Source organism: Nannobrachium achirus (genome assembly GCF_963921795.1).
Source record: "Nannobrachium achirus genome assembly, chromosome: 13".
In the NCBI taxonomy this organism is placed as follows: Eukaryota; Metazoa; Chordata; class Actinopteri; order Myctophiformes; family Myctophidae; genus Nannobrachium; species Nannobrachium achirus.
The window spans coordinates 48,164,593-48,188,143 of NC_137833.1; the positions used below are offsets into that span (position 1 = coordinate 48,164,593).

The 23,551-nt window shown below is 45.1% G+C and overlaps 2 protein-coding genes across 2 annotated transcripts; both read left to right on the forward strand.

Annotated features, from left to right (window-relative positions):
- Positions 1 to 4,845: 4,845 nt before the first annotated feature.
- Positions 4,846 to 5,730, forward strand: LOC308297401 (store-operated calcium entry-associated regulatory factor-like; the record flags this gene model as incomplete). The annotated part of the gene is made up of 1 exon (XM_080740811.1): positions 4,846 to 5,730. The coding sequence occupies one exon, from the start codon at positions 4,846 to 4,848 to the stop codon at positions 5,728 to 5,730; it is 885 nt and encodes a 294-aa protein (XP_080596937.1).
- A 7,151-nt stretch (positions 5,731 to 12,881) lies between these two features.
- On the forward strand, positions 12,882 to 13,757 carry LOC308297402 (store-operated calcium entry-associated regulatory factor-like; the record flags this gene model as incomplete). The annotated part of the gene is made up of 1 exon (XM_080740812.1): positions 12,882 to 13,757. One exon carries the CDS (start codon positions 12,882 to 12,884, stop codon positions 13,755 to 13,757), a length of 876 nt encoding a protein of 291 aa, XP_080596938.1.
- Positions 13,758 to 23,551: the final 9,794 nt, after the last annotated feature.

Below are 23,551 nucleotides of genomic sequence, written 5' to 3' on the forward strand. Positions count from 1 at the left end.
GTTAAAACTGTTTCCGGTTTGGTGTTTCCTGCCAAACTGTAGTCCGTTTTGAATACAAAATGACGTAGGATACCATCCGCTCACGACCGGATCAAAAGCCCGAAATTGGAAGCCGTCCCAGGCTAGGTGTAAAGTAGCCTGCACTTAAAGGAGTAGTTCACCCAAAACATGACTCATTTTCGATCAATTACACACCTGTGAAACCTTGAATTCATGGCTTTTTTCACATTCCTAAGCCAATAATTTGATTAGCGGAGATGATCTCCTACTGACCGATGACCCGGTCATCAAATTATTGGTGTGAAATTGATTTGTGTGAAAAATTGCCTGACTTTTGGAGTACGTTTAGCGCCTCAAAAGCGATTAATTATCGGGAAGAAGAAGAAGAAGAATCTTTTCATTACAATAGGGCTTTGCACTACTGTGGAGTACTCGGGGCCCTAAAAAGAGCAAAAGCAGATCTACAAGCTCATATCTACTTGTATATCTGCTACTTTTGATACGTACGTGTGATCCTTTACGAAAAAACACAAACAGTTAAATTATGGAGATATTTTGCCTGACAGAAATAATGTTTATGCTAATACTTTTATAATTTGAACTTTAGTACTATTTTGAACACAGCACTTTTGTAGGGTTAGGGGTTACTGTGCTATTTTACTTGAGTCCAAAATCTCAGTACTGAGAATTGTGTGTGCACCGGGTCATTGGTATTACTTAACACATGCACGCAGTGGCGTAAAGTAGAACTATTTTCCTTTTACTTTACTGGAGTATTTCCAATTTTCAGTGCGACGCATTGTTGGATCTGCTATTTTAGTGGATCTGCTGTTTTCAAAAGATTTTATACATTTTATACATTTCGAAACGTGTGAAATGGGACATTCTCCATAATGAGTACTATATGGTATGTCCATATTTTATTCTTACTCGTGGTGCGACTAGTGAGGCTAAACACATAAATTGGCATTATGTGAAAAAAAAAGAAAACAATGCGACGCCAACCGGAGCCCACCGAAACATGAGTCACGGTCTCCGCCAGGCCGAAGACATGGCGAGAGAATGCCCTTGAGAAAGATCTCTCACTACTGAGCAGGTATTTCCACAAATGGCAACTAAAGCTGAGCCTGCCCAAGACATTATGCTCTGTTTTCCATCTTGCCAATCGATGTGCCAATACCACGCTCAACGTTACACTCGATGGCACCAACATCAAGCATGGCCCCAACCCCAAATACCTTGGTGTTACACTTGATCGAAGCCTCACCTTCAAGCCACACATCCAACAAGTCACTGGCAAGACCGCTGCTCGCGTAAACCTCCTGAAGAGACTTCACCACCCTGCGCACCTCTACCCTTGCACTTGCATACTCCACGGCTGAGTAAGCCGCCCCTGCATGGAACCATAGCCATACAGCCTCCATTGATGGTGTGCTCAACACTGCCATGAGGCTAATCAGTGGTGCCTTACCATCAACCCCTGTCCCTCCCCATACTGTCTGGCATTCCACCTCCAGAGCTCCGTTGTAACTTTCTGACCCTGAAGCTGGTGCCTGGTCTTGTTACCAGCTAATCTCTGGCACCGTTGGCCCGATCACGGCCAAACTCTCCACACACACTCCCTGGATGCCAATTCAGAACCTCTACCCCACATTTATCACATGGCCCTGTTCTAGTGCCACCATGAGGCCAATGTTTGCAAAACACATTTGTGTACACTACTCCTACAGATTTTGTCCAAAAAAACATGCAAATCGGTACACAGTATCTCTACAGTCATGTGATCGACATGGATGTGATCTGTGTTCATGTCTCAAATCATGAACACAGCGTGCAATCTTGAAATTGGGCACACACGTTCACACTAGGCAGAGGAAGAAATGCCACTTCACATTTCGCAAATCAGCCTTATGGTGGCGCTATAACAGGCCGTTTTTTTCCTTAACTCCACCGATCAGTGGAAAACTTTGTGTGCACAGTCCCTAGGCTAAGGAAAAACCTTTTTCACATTTGCCTTTTATAGCGCCACCAGGAGGCATATAAAACACATTCTTTGCTATTACTCCATCAAAAACAATCACGCAAAACAATCACGCAAATCAGTACACAGTATCTCTGTCATCATGTGATCAAGACCGATCTGTCTGATATTTCATATTCCATCCTAATTGTCTAATACCAGTAAGACTCCCTAATCGGGAGATAAGCGACCGTTGGTCAGTTATCTCCACAAATAGGCCAAAAGTTTGTTTTACCAATTATTACACTCTATGTGAACATTTACATCAACAAATCCCAAGTACTATGCAGAACGACCCATTTCAAGTTTTTAATGTACAACAATATTTAGAAAATAGGTCTACAAGCTGACAGTCCTCGTCCCTTATATTCCCATAGGTTATATGGAGATCTCAGTGTTTGTCAGTCCTTGTTCATTTATGCCCATATATGGACATCTCTATATCTACTGTAACAGTCCTTGTCCCTTTATGCCCATATATGGAGATCTCTTAACTGTAAGTCCTTGTCCCTTTTATGCCCATATATGGATATTCCTGATGTCATCAGTATATGAACATATATGGGCTTTCTGATATGCCCATATATGGAGATCTCTTAACTGTAAGCCCTTGTCCCTTTTATGCCCATATATGGATATCCCTGATGTCATCCGTATATGCCCATATATGGGCTTTCTAATATGCCCATATATGGAGATCTCTGTATCTCCATATATGGGTATAAAAGGATACTTCAGGTCTGACATCAGGTTTGTTTATATTGGGTTGCTAGGTTTGACATCACAAACTCTATGGGCCATCTGACCTAGAAATCTATATTTGGGCATAGATGACTCATCGTGACCTCATCACACGTCGACCGCACGTGTGACGTGCGGTCGACCGCACGTGTGACCGACGGACGGCCGGTGGAGGTTTTCATACTAAACTGCGACCTTACGGTCGCAATTAGCTTGGTGAAATCTGCAACACATATTCCCACCACGTCGAGGAACAAATGCCACTTTTTTCACATTGGCCACCAGCCTTAGAATGCTGTGAAAGGCCTAGGACTGGCGAAGAAGACATGCCACCCTTTTCACATTGGCCTATTATAGCATCACCAGGAGGCCACTATAACCTACATTACCTGACCTGGCCGAGACCTGTGCTCGGAAGAGCACTGCTTCTAGTTTTTTTCTTTTTCTTTTTTTTCACACAGTCCAGTTTGGAAACAAATACTCGGCTTTCCTCCACGGTGGAAAGCCTGGTGACGCGAGGTTAATTGTCATCTGACTCCTGTCAAATTCACCTCAGACCCTCAATGTAAAGACATTGGGGCTATAGACATTACAGTTGTATTACAGAGGAACCAGGGAGGGTTATTGACATGTTTATTGCCCACGGTGACCTCCAAAAAGAGGGGTCTGGAGCCTAGTGGCAGATGGCTGTGTGCACCTGCTGCCACTGCTGTTGCTCTGGACTGCAAGGGGGTCAGTGCTATTCAGGGCCCTAAGCTAGAGCCACCCCTATACTCCTACAGCTTATACTGTACTTGAATACAGTGGTTCTCAACCTGTGGTGGGAAAACTACTTGCATGTTTTTACTCAAAGTAAAAGTACTAGTAAGACCCCTCAGGGCGACAAGTGACCGAGGTCGCGCACAGTGATGTGGACATCAGGGATGTGGACATCAGGGATCTCCATATATGGGCATTAAAGGGATTTGTTCCCCTGGCATCACAGGGATCTCCATGTCTCCATATATGGGCATAAAAGGGATTTGTTCCCCCTGGCATCAGAATAAACCTCATGTGGCCACTCTATGACATCAGTCATCTATGATGTTTCTTTTTTTAAGGGGGGGTTGAACAAATCATATTGTATATTGAATACTTTGAGGCCAGTCTATGACACCAGCACTATGACATCATGATACTATATTTATGACGTCAGGGATCTCCATATACAGCCATGAAGGGACACACACACAGGTGACATCATGCATGGAATGACATCACGACAGCATCACCCCAACCATATAATGGCAACAGTCCGCCATTCCGAAACACCGCTATTCCGAAGCAGGGTTAGGTTTAGGGTTAGGGTTAGGGTTAGGGGTAGGGTTAGGGTTAGTTAGGGTTAGGGTTAGGGTTAGGGTAAGGGTTAGGGTTAGGGTTAGGGGTAGGGGTAGGGTTAGGGTTAGAAGTCAACGTTCGGAATAGCGGTGTTTCGGAATGGCGGGGTGTAACCCCATATAATTTGTTGCGAAGGCTCTCAATTGCTCTCACGTCATACCGGCAGTTAACAGTTGACATGATTGCGCCTTGAAGTTGAATCTCCATATATGGAAATGACTGACGTATGGAGATGTCTAGTTAGTGACCTCATCAGGATGACATCATGCTGATGTCACCCATCACGCTGATATCACATCGTACACAAAGGAGCGGCCCATAGAGATGTCTAGTTAGTGACCTCATCAGGATGACATCATGCTGATGTCACCTTCATAAACAAACAAGCCCTATAAATAGGAGCCTTTGACACCGGAGAAGGCAGAAGCATTCTTCGACTCGGACCTTATCGCCAGGATCACCTAAGCTTATAGCTTATCATCACATCCAACCATCTCAAGATACTCAGCTAGTTCTCCCAGCAAGACTTCAGAGCCTCTCATACGATTCAAGGCATCTCGGTTAAGTTCTTACCGGACACCACTGCGGCGGGTCCTAACCCTAGAAACCAGTTCCTTCTGAGTAGCAATTTTACATAACTTCTGAAGTCTTGCTTTCATCTTGTCAGTGGTGAATGTTGTTTGTAAAGGGATAATAATTTACTAGAAATGAAGAGATTTATCATATTGCTTATTCAGCTTCTCTTTGTGGTTTCAACTGTTGCCTCAAAGGGTGGGAATGAATCTCCAGGAGCCAGTGTGTTGCTGCGCGATGTCAGCGCCTTGACACTTTACAAGGATCGCTGGACCACAGGCCGCCGTTCCAGCCCCGTTCCCCAGCTCAGATGTGTCGGCGGCTCCGCAGGCTGCGGGGCCTTTGTCCTCCAAGTGGTCCAGTGCACTAACAAAGGGTGGGACGGAGTCGACGTCCAGTGGCAATGTAAGGCAGACATGGACAATCGGTACCGCTTTGGTCAAATAGAGGTGAGCTGCGAGGGCTACAGCCATCCCAAGGACGCCTACGTCCTGACGGGTTCCTGTGGGTTGGAGTACAAGCTGGAGCTGACGGAGGAGGGCCACCGCAGGGCGGCCCAAGGGGCCCCGGCCTCTCAGTCACTAGTCAGTCTGCTAGGAATGGCTGTGCTGCTGCTCCTGCTGCTCATCATAGCCTGTGCCATCTATGAGATCTTCCTCATTGGAGAGCCCACTCGCCCTCCTCGCCCTCCTCGCCCTCCTCGCCCTCCTCCATACAATCCAGGCCATGGTGGAAATCCAGGCTATGGCTTCCACAATGACTACTACAGCAACCAACAACATTACCCAGGAGACTGTGCTTCCACCGGAACAGGAGGAGGAGGAGGTGGCTTCTGGACAGGCCTGGGGACAGGAGGGATACTTGGATACCAGTTTGGAAGCCACAGGAGACAACAACCCTACCGCGACAACCACTTCACAGAGGGCAGACCTGGACCTGTACTTGATGATCAGCCCTCCAACAACAACAGCTCAGGGACACGCACTGCATCAGGGTTTGGAGGAACCACAAGGAGATAGGAAGCTGTGTGTCACAAACTGCTGCACTGATCAGCACCACATGTCCTGTGCACCCCAGTAGACCAGGGTTCTTCAACGTTTTCAGGCCAAGGAACCCTGTAGTTGAGGAAGAGATGAAGCAGGGACCCCCACAACCTTATCATAGATTCCATATAGTTTCATTGTTTGACAGCACAATCATCAGTGTATTTTGGATATGTCAATTTGTGTTTACAGATATTTAACAACTTGAACCATCAATACTTAATAAACTTGACCTTTCACTCTGTACTTAGTCTGCTCCTTTTCCCCTCTACACCATAGTTCGCAGCGCGAGGCGGTGTGCGCTTGTAGATCGGCTATTTTTGGCTAAAGTTCTCAGAATAAGGACACTAGGGTTCAAGTGGTTAATATACAAAAAGAAAAAAAAAAGTTTCTATCACACAAGGATTTGGAGGACCCCCTAGAGGGGTCTAGACTAGATATATATGGGCATTAAAGGGATTTGTTCCCCTGGCATCACAGGGATCTCCATGTCTCGATATATGGGCATAAAAGGGATTTGTTCCCCCTGGCATCACAGGGATCATTACGGAGGGATTTCAACGTAAAAAAGACCGTAAAAGGTCTTATTTGAGATGGTCCTTTTAGGCAGGGTGTTTAACTGTACTTGTACTGTACTACATTTCAATTGTATTGACTACTTGTACTGTTCTCCATTTTTGTCTAATAAAATAATCAATTAATCAATCAATTAATATTGACCAGGGTTTAGATGACATCAGGGAACTCCATATATGGGCATAAAAGGGATTCTGTCAGTGTGACAACACAGTGAAGCCAGAGCGTGATGTCAGAGCGGCAAACCCATTCTGGTAGAGTGGTTCCCCTGAAAAGAAAAAAAAGTTTACTATGAGAAACGTCACAGCTTATCCGCGTGTAGACGTGTATACATTTTTACAGTCTATGTTGCCACTCTGACATCAGGCTCTGATGTCACTGTGATGTCCGGCACATCTTGTCCATGTATCCGTGTACTGTATCTCAGAAGGTCACGCCTGACACTGTGGTTCCCTTGACACATCACTGTGACATCACAGATGATCACAGGTGATATCACCTATGTAAAAGTCCATATAAGGGTATTCTCCAGAATCCCTTTTATGCCCATATATGAAGATCCCTGATGTCATCGATATATATCCCTGGCCAGATGGCTAAGACATGGCCCATATCTGTGTGGCTGGTTCAGATAGGGATCTCCATGTATGGGCATAAAAGATATTGTATGTTGTGATGTCATGTGAACCACTCTAACAGAATCCCTTTATGGCCATATATGGAGATCCCTGATGTCATCAATATATCTAACAGGACTTCATATGGGAATGCCCATTTATGGAGGGAGACAGCCCATACCGTACATGGATCTCCATATATGGGTAACAGGTCTGATATACATCACTGGCCAGATGGCCATGAATTGGCACGACCTTGCTGACTATTATTATAATGTTTTTAAGTCCGTTGTTTCCCCGCACTCTGCGGTCGCTTCTCGCCCTTAAGGTGTCTTACTTGTAGGTAGAATAAAAGTGTGGTGTGACCGTGCCCTGTGCGGTGTGATCACACCGCAAAGGTGTGTGATCTGTCACAAATTAAAGGTTTGTCGCTTGCGGTTGTATTGTACGACAACTGAGGTATTTTCATTTTAAAAAGAAGCACTACCCTTTTCGTCAAGGCCCATATGTCGAGGAATCATTTAACCGTCACTCTTACCTAGTCTGTCTGTCTCACTGCTGTCATTTTCCACACCTTTCCCAGTTTCACCATCGACCCCATTAGTAGAATAAAACTGAAAAATTAAAAGCCATCTCCCACCCCTTCACAAAGAATTGCGCAGTGACAATCAACATACTTTTTTTTTGTTGCTAATGTTGTAATATTGTTCTACAGTACATGGTGAAGACTGGTGATGAAAAGAACCAGGAAGTTAACCACCGATTACTTCCTGTAGGCTATATTTGGTCCAATCATATCAAGAGCAGAGAAGCAATAAGATAATATTGTTCTACAGAACATGGTGAAGACCGGTCACGAAAAGAACCAGGAAGTTAACCAGTAAGACTCCCTAATCGGGAGATAAGCGACCGTTGGTCGCTTATCTCCACAAATAGGCCAAAAGTTTGTTTTACCAATTATCAAGACATACGGGCAGTTGACAGTTTGCCATGGTTACTCATTGAAGTTGAATCTCCATATATGGAGATAACCTACGCATCACACTAAGTCTGACCTCACCAGCCCATATTTGGGCATGAGCAACTTATGTCTCCATATATGGAGATATGATGACATCACACAGTCCTCAGCCGATGATGTGGCGTGATGTCATACAATACACAAACGAGCCCTACAGTATAAAGGGGCAATTCTTGCCAGGAAAGAAGCATTTCTTCGACTCAGACCTTATCGCCAGTTGGCTTATAGCAGCTGTCGATAGGACCATATATGGATTCTGTTAGTGTGGATCTCCTAACAGGGCATCATCTGGGATACAATCCCTTTTATGCCCATATATGGAGATCCCTAACAGAATCCCTTTCATGCCCATATATGGAGATCCCTAACAGAATCCCTTTTATGCCCATATATGGAGATCCCTAACAGCATCCCTTTTATGCCCATATATGGAGATCACTAACAGCTAACAGAATCCCTTTTATGCCCATATATGGAGATCCCTAACAGAATCCCTTTTATGCCCATATATGGAGATCCCTAACAGAATCCCTTTTATGCCCATATATGGAGATCCCTAACAGAATCCCTTTTATGCCCATATATGGAGATCCCTAACAGAATCCCTTTTATGCCCATATATGGAGATCCCTAACAGAATCCCTTGTATGCCCATATATGGAGATCCCTAACAGAATCCCTTTTATGCCCATATATGGAGATCCCTAACAGAATCCCTTTTATGCCCATATATTATGGAGAAATCCCTGCTCTGAGTATCTGACATCAGTGTGATGTCACCTGTTTATGCCCATATATGGAGATCCCTGCTCTGCGTATCTGGTTGCTATGGTAAACAGTTGGTTGCTAGGGTAAAAACACATGGTTGCTATGGTAAACATTTGGTTGCTAGGGTAAACAGTTGGTTGCTAGGGTAAAACCATGGTTGCTAAGGTGGTTGCTAACGTACACTAACAGACCAGCAACAACAGACTGTTGCCACAGCAACGTACACAAAGGTTTGTGTACACATGTGGTGTGATGTCATACTGATGCGGAGATATGAGCAGGGCAAAGGTGTGACGTGTGACGTGTGACCGACGGACGGACGGCCGGTGGAGGTTTTCATAGTAAACTGCTCCCTGACGGTCGCAACCACTTCCTGTAGGTTATATTTGGTCCAATCATTTCACAGAAGAGAAGCAAAGATATTAGGACTTTATGTGTCCTGGCTGATCAACCACCAGTCCAAAATGTGTGGTATTGGAACATTCTATATACGTATCAATAAAGTAGGAAAGAAAATAATATGCGAAGTATATCCAAGAAAGGGTTTAACTAGAACTGCACGCTGTCGAGGTACCAACTTGCGCAAGCAGAGCGCGCAAGTACTGTGTTCGGCCGCGTATGTACTTATGTACATGTACTGTATGTATGTCGGTGTCTTCCCATGATTTATTTTAATTTTTTTTATCCCACAATTTTGTAACCCATTTTCCACCCAGTGCCAATTGCCTATGTTATCCTGGGCTCTGCTCTCCCTCTGCCGCGCCTGGGGAGACAACGGACTGACCTCATGCCTCCTATGCATGAGGAGTCCAAGTTGCTTCTTTTCACCTGACAGTGGAGATTTCCCTGGTTTGGACGTAGCGCGTGGAAGGAACACGTTATTCCAACCAGTTCCTTTCCCCTCCATCAGGAACCCCGGCTGGCCAGGGGGAGGCATTATTGAGACCAGGATTACTGCATGTGTTTGTGAGGGTATTAACTCTATTAACGTCGCTGGCGTGTAGTCATCGACAGGGTCCCCGGGGAGAACATGCAAACTCCACACTGAAAGGCCCTATCGCCAACCCCACCCGTGTCTGCCCATGTTTAAGCCCGTAGCCCAATCAGGGACCAGCATTTCTGGCAAAGTCATCTACAGTACATGGTACACCTTATGGCGCGCTCTGCAGGCGCACAAGTAGGCGCACAAGTAGTACATGTAAATACAATGTACATTTTATACATTTCGAAACGTGTGAAATGGGACATTCTCCATAATGAGTACTATATGGTATGTCCATATTTTATTCTTACTCGTGGTGCGACTAGTGAGGCTAAACACATAAATTGGCATTATGTGAAAAAAAAAAGAAAACAATGCGACGCCAACCGGAGCCCACCGAAACATGAGTCATGGTCTCCGCCAGGCCGAAGAGATGGCGAAAGAATGCCCTTGAGAAAGATCTCTCTACTGAGCAGGTATTTCCACAAATGGCAACTAAAGCTGAGCCTGCCCAAGACATTATGCTCTGTTTTCCATCTTGCCAATCGATGTGCCAATACCACGCTCAATGTTACACTCGATGGCACCAACATCAAGCATGGCCCCAACCACAAATACCTTGGTGTTACACTTGATCGAAGCCTCACCTTCAAGCCACACATCCAACAAGTCACTGGCAAGACCGCTGCTCGCGTAAACCTCCTGAAGAGACTTCACCACCCTGCGCACCTCTACCCTTGCACTTGCATACTCCACGGCTGAGTAAGCCGCCCCTGCATGGAACCATAGCCATACAGCCTCCATTGATGGTGTGCTCAACACTGCCATGAGGCTAATCAGTGGTGCCTTACCATCAACCCCTGTCCCTCCCCATACTGTCTGGCATTCCACCTCCAGAGCTCCGTTGTAACTTTCTGACCCTGAAGCTGGTGCCTGGTCTTGTTACCAGCTAATCTCTGGCACCGTTGGCCCGATCACGGCCAAACTCTCCACACACACTCCCTGGATGCCAATTCAGAACCTCTACCCCACATTTATCACATGGCCCTGTTCTAGTGCCACCATGAGGGCAATGTTTGCAAAACACATTTGTGTACACTACTCCTACAGATTTTGTCCAAAAAAACATGCAAATCGGTACACAGTATCTCTACAGTCATGTGATCGACATGGATCTGTCCGATTTTCCATATTCCATCCTACAATTGGCTTCCAAAATTTGCAGGATCATTCCGTTTTGAACAAAATGTCTCAAATCATGAACACAGCGTGCAATCTTGAAATTGGGCACACACGTTCACACTAGGCAGAGGAAGAAATGCCACTTCACATTTCTCAAATCAGCCTTATGGTGGCGCTATAACAGGCCATTTTTTTCCTTAACTCCACCGATCAGTGGAAAACTTTGTGTGCACAGTCCCTAGGCTAAGGAAAAACCTTTTTCACATTTGCCTTTTATAGCGCCACCAGGAGGCATATAAAACACATTCTTTGCTATTACTCCATCAAAAACAATCACGCAAAACAATCACGCAAATCAGTACACAGTATCTCTGTCATCATGTGATCAAGACCGATCTGTCTGATATTTCATATTCCATCCTAATTGTCTAATATTAGCTTGGTGAAATCTGCAACACATATTCCCACCACGTCGAGGAACAAATGCCACTTTTTTCACATTGGCCACCAGCCTTAGAATGCTGTGAAAGGCCTAGGACTGGCGAAGAAGACATGCCACCCTTTTCACATTGGCCTATTATAGCATCACCAGGAGGCCACTATAACCTACATTACCTGACCTGGCCGAGACCTGTGCTCGGAAGAGCACTGCTTCTAGTTTTTTTCTTTTTCTTTTTTTTCACACAGTCCAGTTTGGAAACAAATACTCGGCTTTCCTCCACGGTGGAAAGCCTGGTGACGCGAGGTTAATTGTCATCTGACTCCTGTCAAATTCACCTCAGACCCTCAATGTAAAGACATTGGGGCTATAGACATTACAGTTGTATTACAGAGGAACCAGGGAGGGTTATTGACATGTTTATTGCCCACGGTGACCTCCAAAAAGAGGGGTCTGGAGCCTAGTGGCAGATGGCTGTGTGCACCTGCTGCCACTGCTGTTGCTCTGGACTGCAAGGGGGTCAGTGCTATTCAGGGCCCTAAGCTAGAGCCACCCCTATACTCCTACAGCTTATACTGTACTTGAATACAGTGGTTCTCAACCTGTGGTGGGAAAACTACTTGCATGTTTTTACTCAAAGTAAAAGTACTAGTAAGACCCCTCAGGGCGACAAGTGACCGAGGTCGCGCACAGTGATGTGGACATCAGGGATGTGGACATCAGGGATCTCCATATATGGGCATTAAAGGGATTTGTTCCCCTGGCATCACAGGGATCTCCATGTCTCCATATATGGGCATAAAAGGGATTTGTTCCCCCTGGCATCAGAATAAACCTCATGTGGCCACTCTATGACATCAGTCATCTATGATGTTTCTTTTTTTAAGGGGGGGTTGAACAAATCATGTTGTATATTGAATACTTTGAGGCCAGTCTATGACTGGCCTCAACCATATAATTTGTTGCGAAGGCTCTCAATTGCTCTCACGTCATACCGGCAGTTAACAGTTGACATGATTGCGCCTTGAAGTTGAATCTCCATATATGGAAATGACTGACGTATGGAGATGTCTAGTTAGTGACCTCATCAGGATGACATCATGCTGATGTCACCCATCACGCTGATATCACATCGTACACAAAAGAGCGGCCCATAGAGATGTCTAGTTAGTGACCTCATCAGGATGACATCATGCTGATGTCACCTTCATAAACAAACAAGCCCTATAAATAGGAGCCTTTGACACCGGAGAAGGCAGAAGCATTCTTCGACTCAGACCTTATCGCCAGGATCACCTAAGCTTATAGCTTATCATCACATCCAACCATCTCAAGATACTCAGCTAGTTCTCCCAGCAAGACTTCAGAGCCTCTCATACGATTCAAGGCATCTCGGTTAAGTTCTTACCGGACACCACTGCGGCGGGTCCTAACCCTAGAAACCAGTTCCTTCTGAGTAGCAATTTTACATAACTTCTGAAGTCTTGCTTTCATCTTGTCAGTGGTGAATGTTGTTTGTAAAGGGATAATAATTTACTAGAAATGAAGAGATTTATCATATTGCTTATTCAGCTTCTCTTTGTGGTTTCAACTGTTGCCTCAAAGGGTGGGAATGAATCTCCAGGAGCCAGTGTGTTGCTGCGCGATGTCAGCGCCTTGACACTTTACAAGGATCGCTGGACCACAGGCCGCCGTTCCAGCCCCGTTCCCCAGCTCAGATGTGTCGGCGGCTCCGCAGGCTGCGGGGCCTTTGTCCTCCAAGTGGTCCAGTGCACTAACAAAGGGTGGGACGGAGTCGACGTCCAGTGGCAATGTAAGGCAGACATGGACAATCGGTACCGCTTTGGTCAAATAGAGGTGAGCTGCGAGGGCTACAGCCATCCCAAGGACGCCTACGTCCTGACGGGTTCCTGTGGGTTGGAGTACAAGCTGGAGCTGACGGAGGAGGGCCACCGCAGGGCGGCCCAAGGGGCCCCGGCCTCTCAGTCACTAGTCAGTCTGCTAGGAATGGCTGTGCTGCTGCTCCTGCTGCTCATCATAGCCTGTGCCATCTATGAGATCTTCCTCATTGGAGAGCCCACTCGCCCTCCTCGCCCTCCTCGCCCTCCTCCATACAATCCAGGCCATGGTGGAAATCCAGGCTATGGCTTCCACAATGACTACTACAGCAACCAACAACATTACCCAGGAGACTGTGCTTCCACCGGAACAGGAGGAGGAGGAGGTGGCTTCTGGACAGGCCTGGGGACAGGAGGGATACTTGGATACCAGTTTGGAAGCCACAGGAGACAACAACCCTACCGCGACAACCACTTCACAGAGGGCAGACCTGGACCTGTACTTGATGATCAGCCCTCCAACAACAACAGCTCAGGGACACGCACTGCATCAGGGTTTGGAGGAACCACAAGGAGATAGGAAGCTGTGTGTCACAAACTGCTGCACTGATCAGCACCACATGTCCTGTGCACCCCAGTAGACCAGGGTTCTTCAACGTTTTCAGGCCAAGGAACCCTGTAGTTGAGGAAGAGATGAAGCAGGGACCCCCACAACCTTATCATAGATTCCATATAGTTTCATTGTTTGACAGCACAATCATCAGTGTATTTTGGATATGTCAATTTGTGTTTACAGATATTGAACAACTTGAACCATCAATACTTAATAAACTTGACCTTTCACTCTGTACTTAGTCTGCTCCTTTTCCCCTCTACACCATAGTTCGCAGCGCGAGGCGGTGTGCGCTTGTAGATCGGCTATTTTTGGCTAAAGTTCTCAGAATAAGGACACTAGGGTTCAAGTGGTTAATATACAAAAAGAAAAAAAAAAGTTTCTATCACAAGGATTTGGAGGACCCCCTAGAGGGGTCTAGACTAGATATATATGGGCATTAAAGGGATTTGTTCCCCTGGCATCACAGGGATCTCCATGTCTCCATATATGGGCATAAAAGGGATTTGTTCCCCCTGGCATCACAGGGATCTCTCTAACAGGGCATCATTACGGAGGGATTTCAACGTAAAAAAAGACCGTAAAAGGTCTTATTTGAGATGGTCCTTTTAGGCAGGGTGTTTAACTGTACTTGTACTGTACTACACTACATTTCAATTGTATTGACTACTTGTACTGTTCTCCATTTTTGTCTAATAAAATAATCAATTAATCAATCAATTAATATTGACCAGGGTTTAGATGACATCAGGGAACTCCATATATGGGCATAAAAGGGATTCTGTCAGTGTGACAACACAGTGAAGCCAGAGCGTGATGTCAGAGCGGCAAACCCATTCTGGTAGAGTGGTTCCCCTGAAAAGAAAAAAAAGTTTACTATGAGAAACGTCACAGCTTGTCCGCGTGTAGACGTGTATACATTTTTACAGTCTATGTTGCCACTCTGACATCAGGCTCTGATGTCACTGTGATGTCCGGCACATCTTGTCCATGTATCCGTGTACTGTATCTCAGAAGGTCACGCCTGACACTGTGGTTCCCTTGACACATCACTGTGACATCACAGATGATCACAGGTGATATCACCTATGTAAAAGTCCATATAAGGGTATTCTCCAGAATCCCTTTTATGCCCATATATGAAGATCCCTGATGTCATCGATATATATCCCTGGCCAGATGGCTAAGACATGGCCCATATCTGTGTGGCTGGTTCAGATAGGGATCTCCATGTATGGGCATAAAATATATTGTATGTTGTGATGTCATGTGAACCACTCTAACAGAATCCCTTTTATGCCCATATATGGAGATCCCTGATGTCATTGCGACCGTCAGGGAGCAGTTTACTATGAAAACCTCCACCGGCCGTCCGTCCGTCGGTCGGTCGGTCCGTCGGTCGGTCCGTCGGTTGGTCGGTCGGTCGGTCACACGTCACACGTCACACCTTTGCCCTGCTCATATCTCCGCATCAGTATATAGGGCTTGTTTGTTTATTGTATGACATCACGCCACATCATCAGCTGTGGACTCTGTGATGTCATCGTATCTCCATATATGGCCATCTCCGTATATGGAGATATAAGTCGTCCATGCCCAAGTATGGGCTGGTGAGGTCAGACTTTGTGTGATGCGTAGGTTATCTCCATATATGGAGATTCAACATTCCAGGCAATGCTCTCTTCCCTGGTGAGAATTGCCCCTTTATATAGGGCTTGTTTGTGTATTGTATGACATCACGCCACATCATCAGCTGTGGACTCTGTGATGTCATCGTATCTCCATATATGGCCATCTCCGTATATGGAGATATAAGTCGTCCATGCCCAAGTATGGGCTGGTGAGGTCAGACTTTGTGTGATGCGTAGGTTATCTCCATATATGGAGATTCAACATTCCAGGTGTAACTATGGCTACCCGTATGACGTGAGAGGTGGAGGTTGTGATCAGGGGGGAACATCACACCACATGTGTACACAAACCTTTGTGTACGTTGCTGTGGCAACAGTCTGTTGTTGCTGGTCTGTTAGTGTACGTTAGCAACCACCTTAGCAACCATGGTTTTACCCTAGCAACCAACTGTTTACCCTAGCAACCAACTGTTTACCATAGCAACCATGTTTTTTTACCCTAGTAAGGTACTTGATCTTATGAGTGTATGTTTGCAAGCGGGCGGTTATATAGTCCCCTGATGATGTCATCATTATGCCCATATTTAGTGGTATGGCGAGGTCAGCTGTACCCAAATATGGAGTCCATGCAGCAGTGGTAACCATAACAACCAGGGCTCTCTCAAACATATTGAGTAACCACGACAACCCTCTGTAAACAAATGTGGATCAAACGAGTGTGGTCACTGATGATGACGTGCTCTGACATCACTCTGTGACATCACAAGCTCATGGGGTAACTGGGTTCATTATATCTTTATCCTGTCAAGCAGAAACCTTGTATCTCCATTTTTCTTGTCCCTTTTATGCCCATATATGGAGATCCCTGATGTCAACAGTATATATGCCCATATATGGGCATGCCCCCTTTTGTGCCCATATATATGGAGCTGACTGTCGTTGTGCCTTTTATGCCCATATGGAGATCTCTGTATATGTCGGTTCTTGTCTCTTTTATGCCCATATATGGAGATCCCTGATGTCATCAGTATATGCCTATATATGGGCATGCCCCCTTTTGTACCCATATATGGAGCTGACTGATTTGTTTGCGGGTGGTGGGCGGACCTCTTTGACATGATGTCACCATGACTCAGCCATAACAATACTGTATAAGCCTTATATGGTTATAGCCTGGTGTTGCTCATACTAATTCCTCACTGCGTGTCCACTACCAACAGGGGGTGGTGTTGTGCAGTCTGGTTTATTAACCAGGCTAATATGGTTATAGCTGAGTCATGGTGACATGAGCGTGACAGGAACTCCTGGAGTTCCCATTTCAGCTATGCCCAAATATGGATGGTGTTGTCTAACCTCAATGTCATCAGTATATGCCCATGCCCATATATGGGCATATACTGCTTATGAGCCGATGAGTTGTGTCAGAGTCGAGATCCTGCTTGCATCTAATCTGTCGGTAGATAATGCCGGTCTTATATAAGGGTCATTTGTGTACGGTGTGATGTTATACTGATGTCAGCAGTGTGATGTCATACTGATGTCAGCAGCTATGTCTCTATATATGGAGTTATATGTTGTTTGTGTCCAAATATGGGGCTTGTGAGGTCAGACTTAGTGAGATTCGTCGGTTATATTTGTGGAGATAAGCGACCAACGGTCGCTTATCTCCCGATTAGGGAGTCTTACTGGTCAATATATCTAACAGGACTTCATATGGGAATGCCCATTTATGGAGGGAGACAGCCCATACCGTACATGGATCTCCATATATGGGTAACAGGTCTGATTGCGACCGTCAGGGAGCAGTTTACTATGAAAACCTCCACCGGCCGTCCGTCCGTCGGTCGGTCGGTCGGTCGGTCGGTCACACGTCACACGTCACACCTTTGCCCTGCTCATATCTCCGCATCAGTATGACATCACACCACATGTGTACACAAACCTTTGTGTACGTTGCTGTGGCAACAGTCTGTTGTTGCTGGTTTGTTAGTGTACGTTAGCAACCACCTTAGCAACCATGGTTTTACCCTAGCAACCAACTGTTTACCCTAGCAACCAACTGTTTACCCTAGCAACCAACTGTTTACCATAGCAACCATGTTTTTTACCCTAGCAACCAACTGTTTACCATAGCAACCAGATACGCAGAGCAGGGATCTCCATATATGGGCATAAACAGGTGACATCACACTGATGTCAGATACTCAGAGCAGGGATTTCTCCATAATATATGGGCATAAAGGGATTCTGTTAGGGATCTCCATATATGGGCATAAAAGGGATTCTGTTAGGGATCTCCATATATGGGCATACAAGGGATTCTGTTAGGGATCTCCATATATGGGCATAAAAGGGATTCTGTTAGGGATCTCCATATATGGGCATAAAAGGGATTCTGTTAGGGATCTCCATATATGGGCATAAAAGGGATTCTGTTAGGGATCTCCATATATGGGCATAAAAGGGATTATGTTAGCTGTTAGTGATCTCCATATATGGGCATAAAAGGGATGCTGTTAGGGATCTCCATATATGGGCATAAAAGGGATTCTGTTAGGGATCTCCATATATGGGCATGAAAGGGATTCTGTTAGGGATCTCCATATATGGGCATAAAAGGGATTGTATCCCAGATGATGCCCTGTTAGGAGATCCACACTAACAGAATCCATATATGGTCCTACCGACAGCTGCTATAAGCCAACCCTGGCGATAAGGTCTGAGTCGAAGAAATGCTTCTTTCCTGGCAAGAATTGCCCCTTTATACTGTAGGGCTCGTTTGTGTATTGTATGACATCACGCCACATCATCGGCTGAGGACTGTGTGATGTCATCATATCTCCATATATGGAGACATAAGTTGCTCATGCCCAAATATGGGCTGGTGAGGTCAGACTTAGTGTGATGCGTAGGTTATCTCCATATATGGAGATTCAACTTCAATGAGTAACCATGGCAAACTGTCAACTGCCCGTATGTCTTGATAATTGGTAAAACAAATTTTTTGGCCTATTTGTGGAGATAAGCGACCAACGGTCGCTTATCTCCCGATTAGGGAGTCTTACTGGTATACATCACTGGCCAGATGGCCAAGAATTGGCACAACCTCGCTGACATTTTTTCCCCGTTGTTTCCCCGCACTCTGCGGTCGCCTCTCGTCCTTAAGGTGTCTTACTTGTAGGTAGAATAAAAGTGTGGTGTGACCGTGCCCTGTGCGGTGTGATCACACCGCAAAGTTGTGTGATCTGTCTGTCACACATTAAAGGTTCGTCGCTCGCGGTTGTATTGTACAATAACTGAGGTGTTTTCATTTTAAAAAGAAGCACTACCCTTTTCGTCAAGACCCATATGTCGAAGAATCATTTAACCGTCACTCCTACCTAGTCTGTCTGTCTGCCACACTGCTGTCATCTCCACACCTTTCCCAGTTTCACCATCGACCCCATTAGTAGAATAAAACTGAAAAGATAAAAGCCGTCTCCCACCCCTTCACAAAGAATTGCGCAGTGACAATCAAAATACTTTTTTTTGCTAATGTTGTAATATTGTTCTACAGTATATGGTGAAGACTGGTGATGAAAAGAACCAGGAAGTTAACCACCAATTACTTCCTGTAGGCTATATTTGGTCCAATCATATCAAGAGCAGAGAAGCAAAAGATAATATTGTTCTACAGAACATGGTGAAGACCGGTCACGAAAAGAACCAGGAAGTTAACCACTTCCTGTAGGTTATATTTGGTCCAATCATTTCACAGAAGAGAAGCAAAGATATTAGGACTTTCTGTGTCCTGGCTGATCAACCACCAGTCCAAAATGTGTGGTATTGGAACATTCTATATACGTATCAATAAAGTAGGAAAGAAAATAATATGCGAAGTATATCCAAGAAAGGGTTTAACTAGAACTGCACGCTGTCGAGGTGCAAACTTGCGCAAGCAGAGCGCACAGGTACTGTGTTCGGCCGCGTATGTACTTATGTACGTATGTACTGTATGTATGTCGGTGTCTGCCCATGATTTTTTTTAATCCCACAATTTTGTAACCCATTTTTCACCCAGTGCCAAGTGCCTATGTTATCCTGGGCTCTGCTCTCCCTCTGCCGCGCCTGGGGAGACAACGGACTGACCTCATGCTTCCTTCTATGCATGAGGAGTCCAAGTTGCTTCTTTTCACCTGACAGTGGAGATTTCCCTGGTTTGGATGTAGCGCGTGGAAGGAACACGTTATTCCAACCAGTTCCTTTCCCCTCCATCAGGAACCCCGGCTGGCCAGGGGGAGGCATTATTGAGACCAGGATTACTGCATGTGTTTGTGAGGGTATTAACTCTATTAACGTCGCTGGCGTGTAGTCATCGACAGGGTCCCCGGGGAGAACATGCAAACTCCACACAGAAAGGCCCTATCGCCAACCCCACCCGTGTCTGCCCATGTTTAAGCCCGTAGCCCAATCAGGGACCAGCATTTCTGGCAAAGTCATCTACAGTACATGGTACACCTTATGGCGCGCTCTGCAAGCGCACAAGTAGGCGCACAAGTAGGCCATGTATGGCCTACACAAGGCGCAAGTTGGAACCTCAGCAGAGCACAGTTCTAGTTACTTGCGCCAGCAGAGCGCGCAAGTACTGAGTTCGGCCGTGTATGTACGTCGGCGTTCTTCTTTGTTTAAGCCCGTAGCTACAATCAGGGACCAGCATTTCAGGGGCCAGAAGTTGGCACCTCAACAGAGTGCAGTTCTAGTTACTTGCAGAGCGCACAAGTACTGTAATCGGCTGGGTATGTATAGATGACTGGGTTTTTCTGAAGACCTTAGCCCTGAAACGGCTGGGATTCTGGGAATGTATGTATGTAGGTCAGGTGACACCTACAGCCAATGAGGGACCAGCATCCCTGGTGATGAGGTCTTCAGAGTATAAGAGTTCTCTTGGTAACGTCTTCATTAACAGGCGAAGACATTAGGGACATGAGGCCAGCAGCACACACCTTGTGGCGCGCTCTGCTTGCGGCCTTGCGCACAAGTAGGCCATGTGTGGCCTGCTTGAGTGTGAGGTGCAAGTTGTCACCTTGACAGAGTGCAGTTCTAGTTTATTCTGCATTTGAGCCACAGACCACCATCTGATGAGATTTAGCCTCTCAGACCCCAAAACTTTAATATTTTGTTGTCGTAGGATAAGATTTTGTCCACAATTCCATGCTGTGGACAAATTCAACAGAGTGCAGTTCTAGTTTATAGGCCTACTTTGGCTATTCAGAAATAGCAGATCTACAAGCTCACAAGGCATCACATTTTAACCTTTCAAAAAAAAAATCTTTGAATTATAAAGAAATGTTTAACACAAATATTCTCTTATAGGGGTCCCTGGTACAAAGTATTTTCAGATGGGGGTCTGCGGCCAAATACCTATGCCTACTACAGTATAGGCTACATATCAATTTAGGGGTCCTTGACATGAACATGTTTGAGAAGCCATATTATTTAACTAATTTTGCCAACTTAAGAGACCCCTTGAAATTTTTCCTTAAACAAAAAAAAAAAAAAGTATACATCTAAATGCAGTGGTTCTTAAACTTGAGGGGCTTCAGGGGGTCCCTGGCAAAAGTGGCTCACACGCTTGCTATTTATTTTAATTTTTTTCATTCATTGAGTAATTTTCTTTTTAACACAAATCTTCTCGGCTGGGGAAATATGTTTTAAGATGGGTGCGACTATAGGCTACATATTAATTTGGGGGGGGGGGGGGGGTCCTTGACATGAAAAAGTTTGAGTACCACTGGCCCATATGGGGGTCCCTGGCCTGGAGTGGACCCCCCCCCCCCCCCTCTGTACCCACACACACACACACACACACACACAAATCCATTGCGCGCGTGTGTGCGCGCGTGCGTGTGGAGCGGCTCTCTCTGACAGGCGCTATCAGCTGGTAGAGGAGGAAAAAACCCTAAAAAAGAGCCTTAGTTTTCGAGGTACCCCTACCCGGGGTAGAACAAAGCGCGACATAGTTTTTTCATATCTTTAGGATGTCCCCTTCATGAAATGGATTGTCCCAAGTTTTACTTTGACCGCAAAAGTCATGAAATTGATCCATGAAGAGACTCATCACATAGGCAAAAAAACGCCTATCCTGAAAGATGGAGTTCCAAGTCAATCCTTTGTCATTTTCTACCTGCAGGTTGTTTTTACCTCATACTTGCACAGATGGTCTACAGGTAGTGTCCTTACATCCCAGAACAATCAGAATGCAAAAATATGGTTCTGTTTTGAATCTGCAGCCTTTTAAATAAGGACTTTCTATAGGCGGAAATTACATTTCTAAGGAATGTTCCCCTGTAAGTCTGGTGATAATCTTCTATAAGGGGTAGAACAAAACGCGACATAGTTCTTTCAAATCTTTAGGATGTCCCCTTCATGAAATGGATTGTCCCGAGTTTTACTTTTACTGCCAAAGTCATGACATTGATCCATGAAGGGACTCACCACATAGGCAAAAAACGCCTACCCTGAAAGATGGAGTTCCAATTCAATCCTTTGTCATTTTCTACCTGCAGGTTGCTTTTACCTCATACTTGCACATATGGTCTACAGGTAGTGTCCTTACATCCCAGAACAATCAGAATGCAAAAATATGGTTCTGTTTTGAATCTGCAGCCTTTAATATAAGGACTTTCTATAGGCGGAAATGACATTCCTAAGGAAAAATCCCCTGTGATCCTGGAGATAATCTTCTATAAGGGGTAGTACAAACCCTGACAGTGTTTTTACTTGTCCTCTTCATGAAATGGATGGTCAGTAGTTTTACTTTTACTGCAGAGGTCATGAAATTGATCCATAAAGGTACTCACCATAAAAAAGCCTACCCTGAAAGATGGAGTTCCAAGTCAATCCTTTGTCATTTTCTACCTGCTGGTTGTTTTATCTCATATTGCACAGATGGTCTACAGGTAGTGTCCCTACATCCCAAGGCCTAATTCTCTTCACCTCAAAAGCAGCAAACATATTGTTCTATAAGCAGTCTATGGTATTCAGACTTAGATGCAGTACAGTATGTACGTATGTAAGCCTATATTCAGTAGAATACACTACACTTTGTGCGCCATTCTTAATGCCAAATAATCAGCAGCCTTTTCTCATTTTCATCTATTTCTTTTTCAATCAACAACTATTTTGAGCAGTGTAAGGGAGACTGACCAATATTTGATTATTTGGCATGCAGTAAGCCAAAGATTCTCAGATCCCGAAGTTCATGAATGTGCTTCGCCAGCTTGTTGAAAGCTGTATTATTGCTTATTCTGAACAGGCTGCTCATTGCATTGCATCCAGTCAATGCGTGCCATGCTAGAAGACTCTCACACAAAGCCACTCCCAATGTATTTGTAATATCAGACATTGGGATGTATCGTTGTCTATCCCATGACCAGCATGCATGAAAATGGCAGCTATTCCAAGCAACACAAGTATATCCATAGTACTGTACATATAAATTAGGTCAGGGTCTGAGAACCTTTGGCTTGACAGATAGTCTACCAGAGGCTTCAGGATGTTCAAGACAATATGCCCTCACTCTCTATGGCCTAAAACAGAAGGCAAAGGGCCAGGTGTGTTCTAGTCTTGATGAGCTCCGTTGTATTCTTGCATCAACGACAGACATGCCAGTCTCACATCTGCCTCCCACTGAGGATAGTTTTGAATGTTCAACAGGCTATGTACCAAACTGGTACAGTATATGGTGCCACAATCATGTCCCCAAACCCCTTATGTGGAATCCAGTTGGGAAGGGTTGGATGCTAAAGGATACATCACTAAAGCCTGTCCTGTTCAAAAAATAGCCTGCTCCAAGCAGTAAGAGACCTCACCCAACTCTACTGCTATGATAAGGATTGTTGCAGTCAAAGTAGTACGTGCCTCAATGTCTCTGTGGGATTGTGTTGTACATAATATTGCTCCTGTATTTACAGTACATTGCCTGTAAACTAAAATAAACAAGAAATTACACAATCCTTTTATACCAGCTTGTGCCTTGTGGACCAGCCTTGACTGTAGAGCATTGTAGTGGCCCTTGGTTGTAATCCACTGGGAACTGAATTCCTTCTTACCGTTTATATTATAATAATATATACCATCATACCATATTTA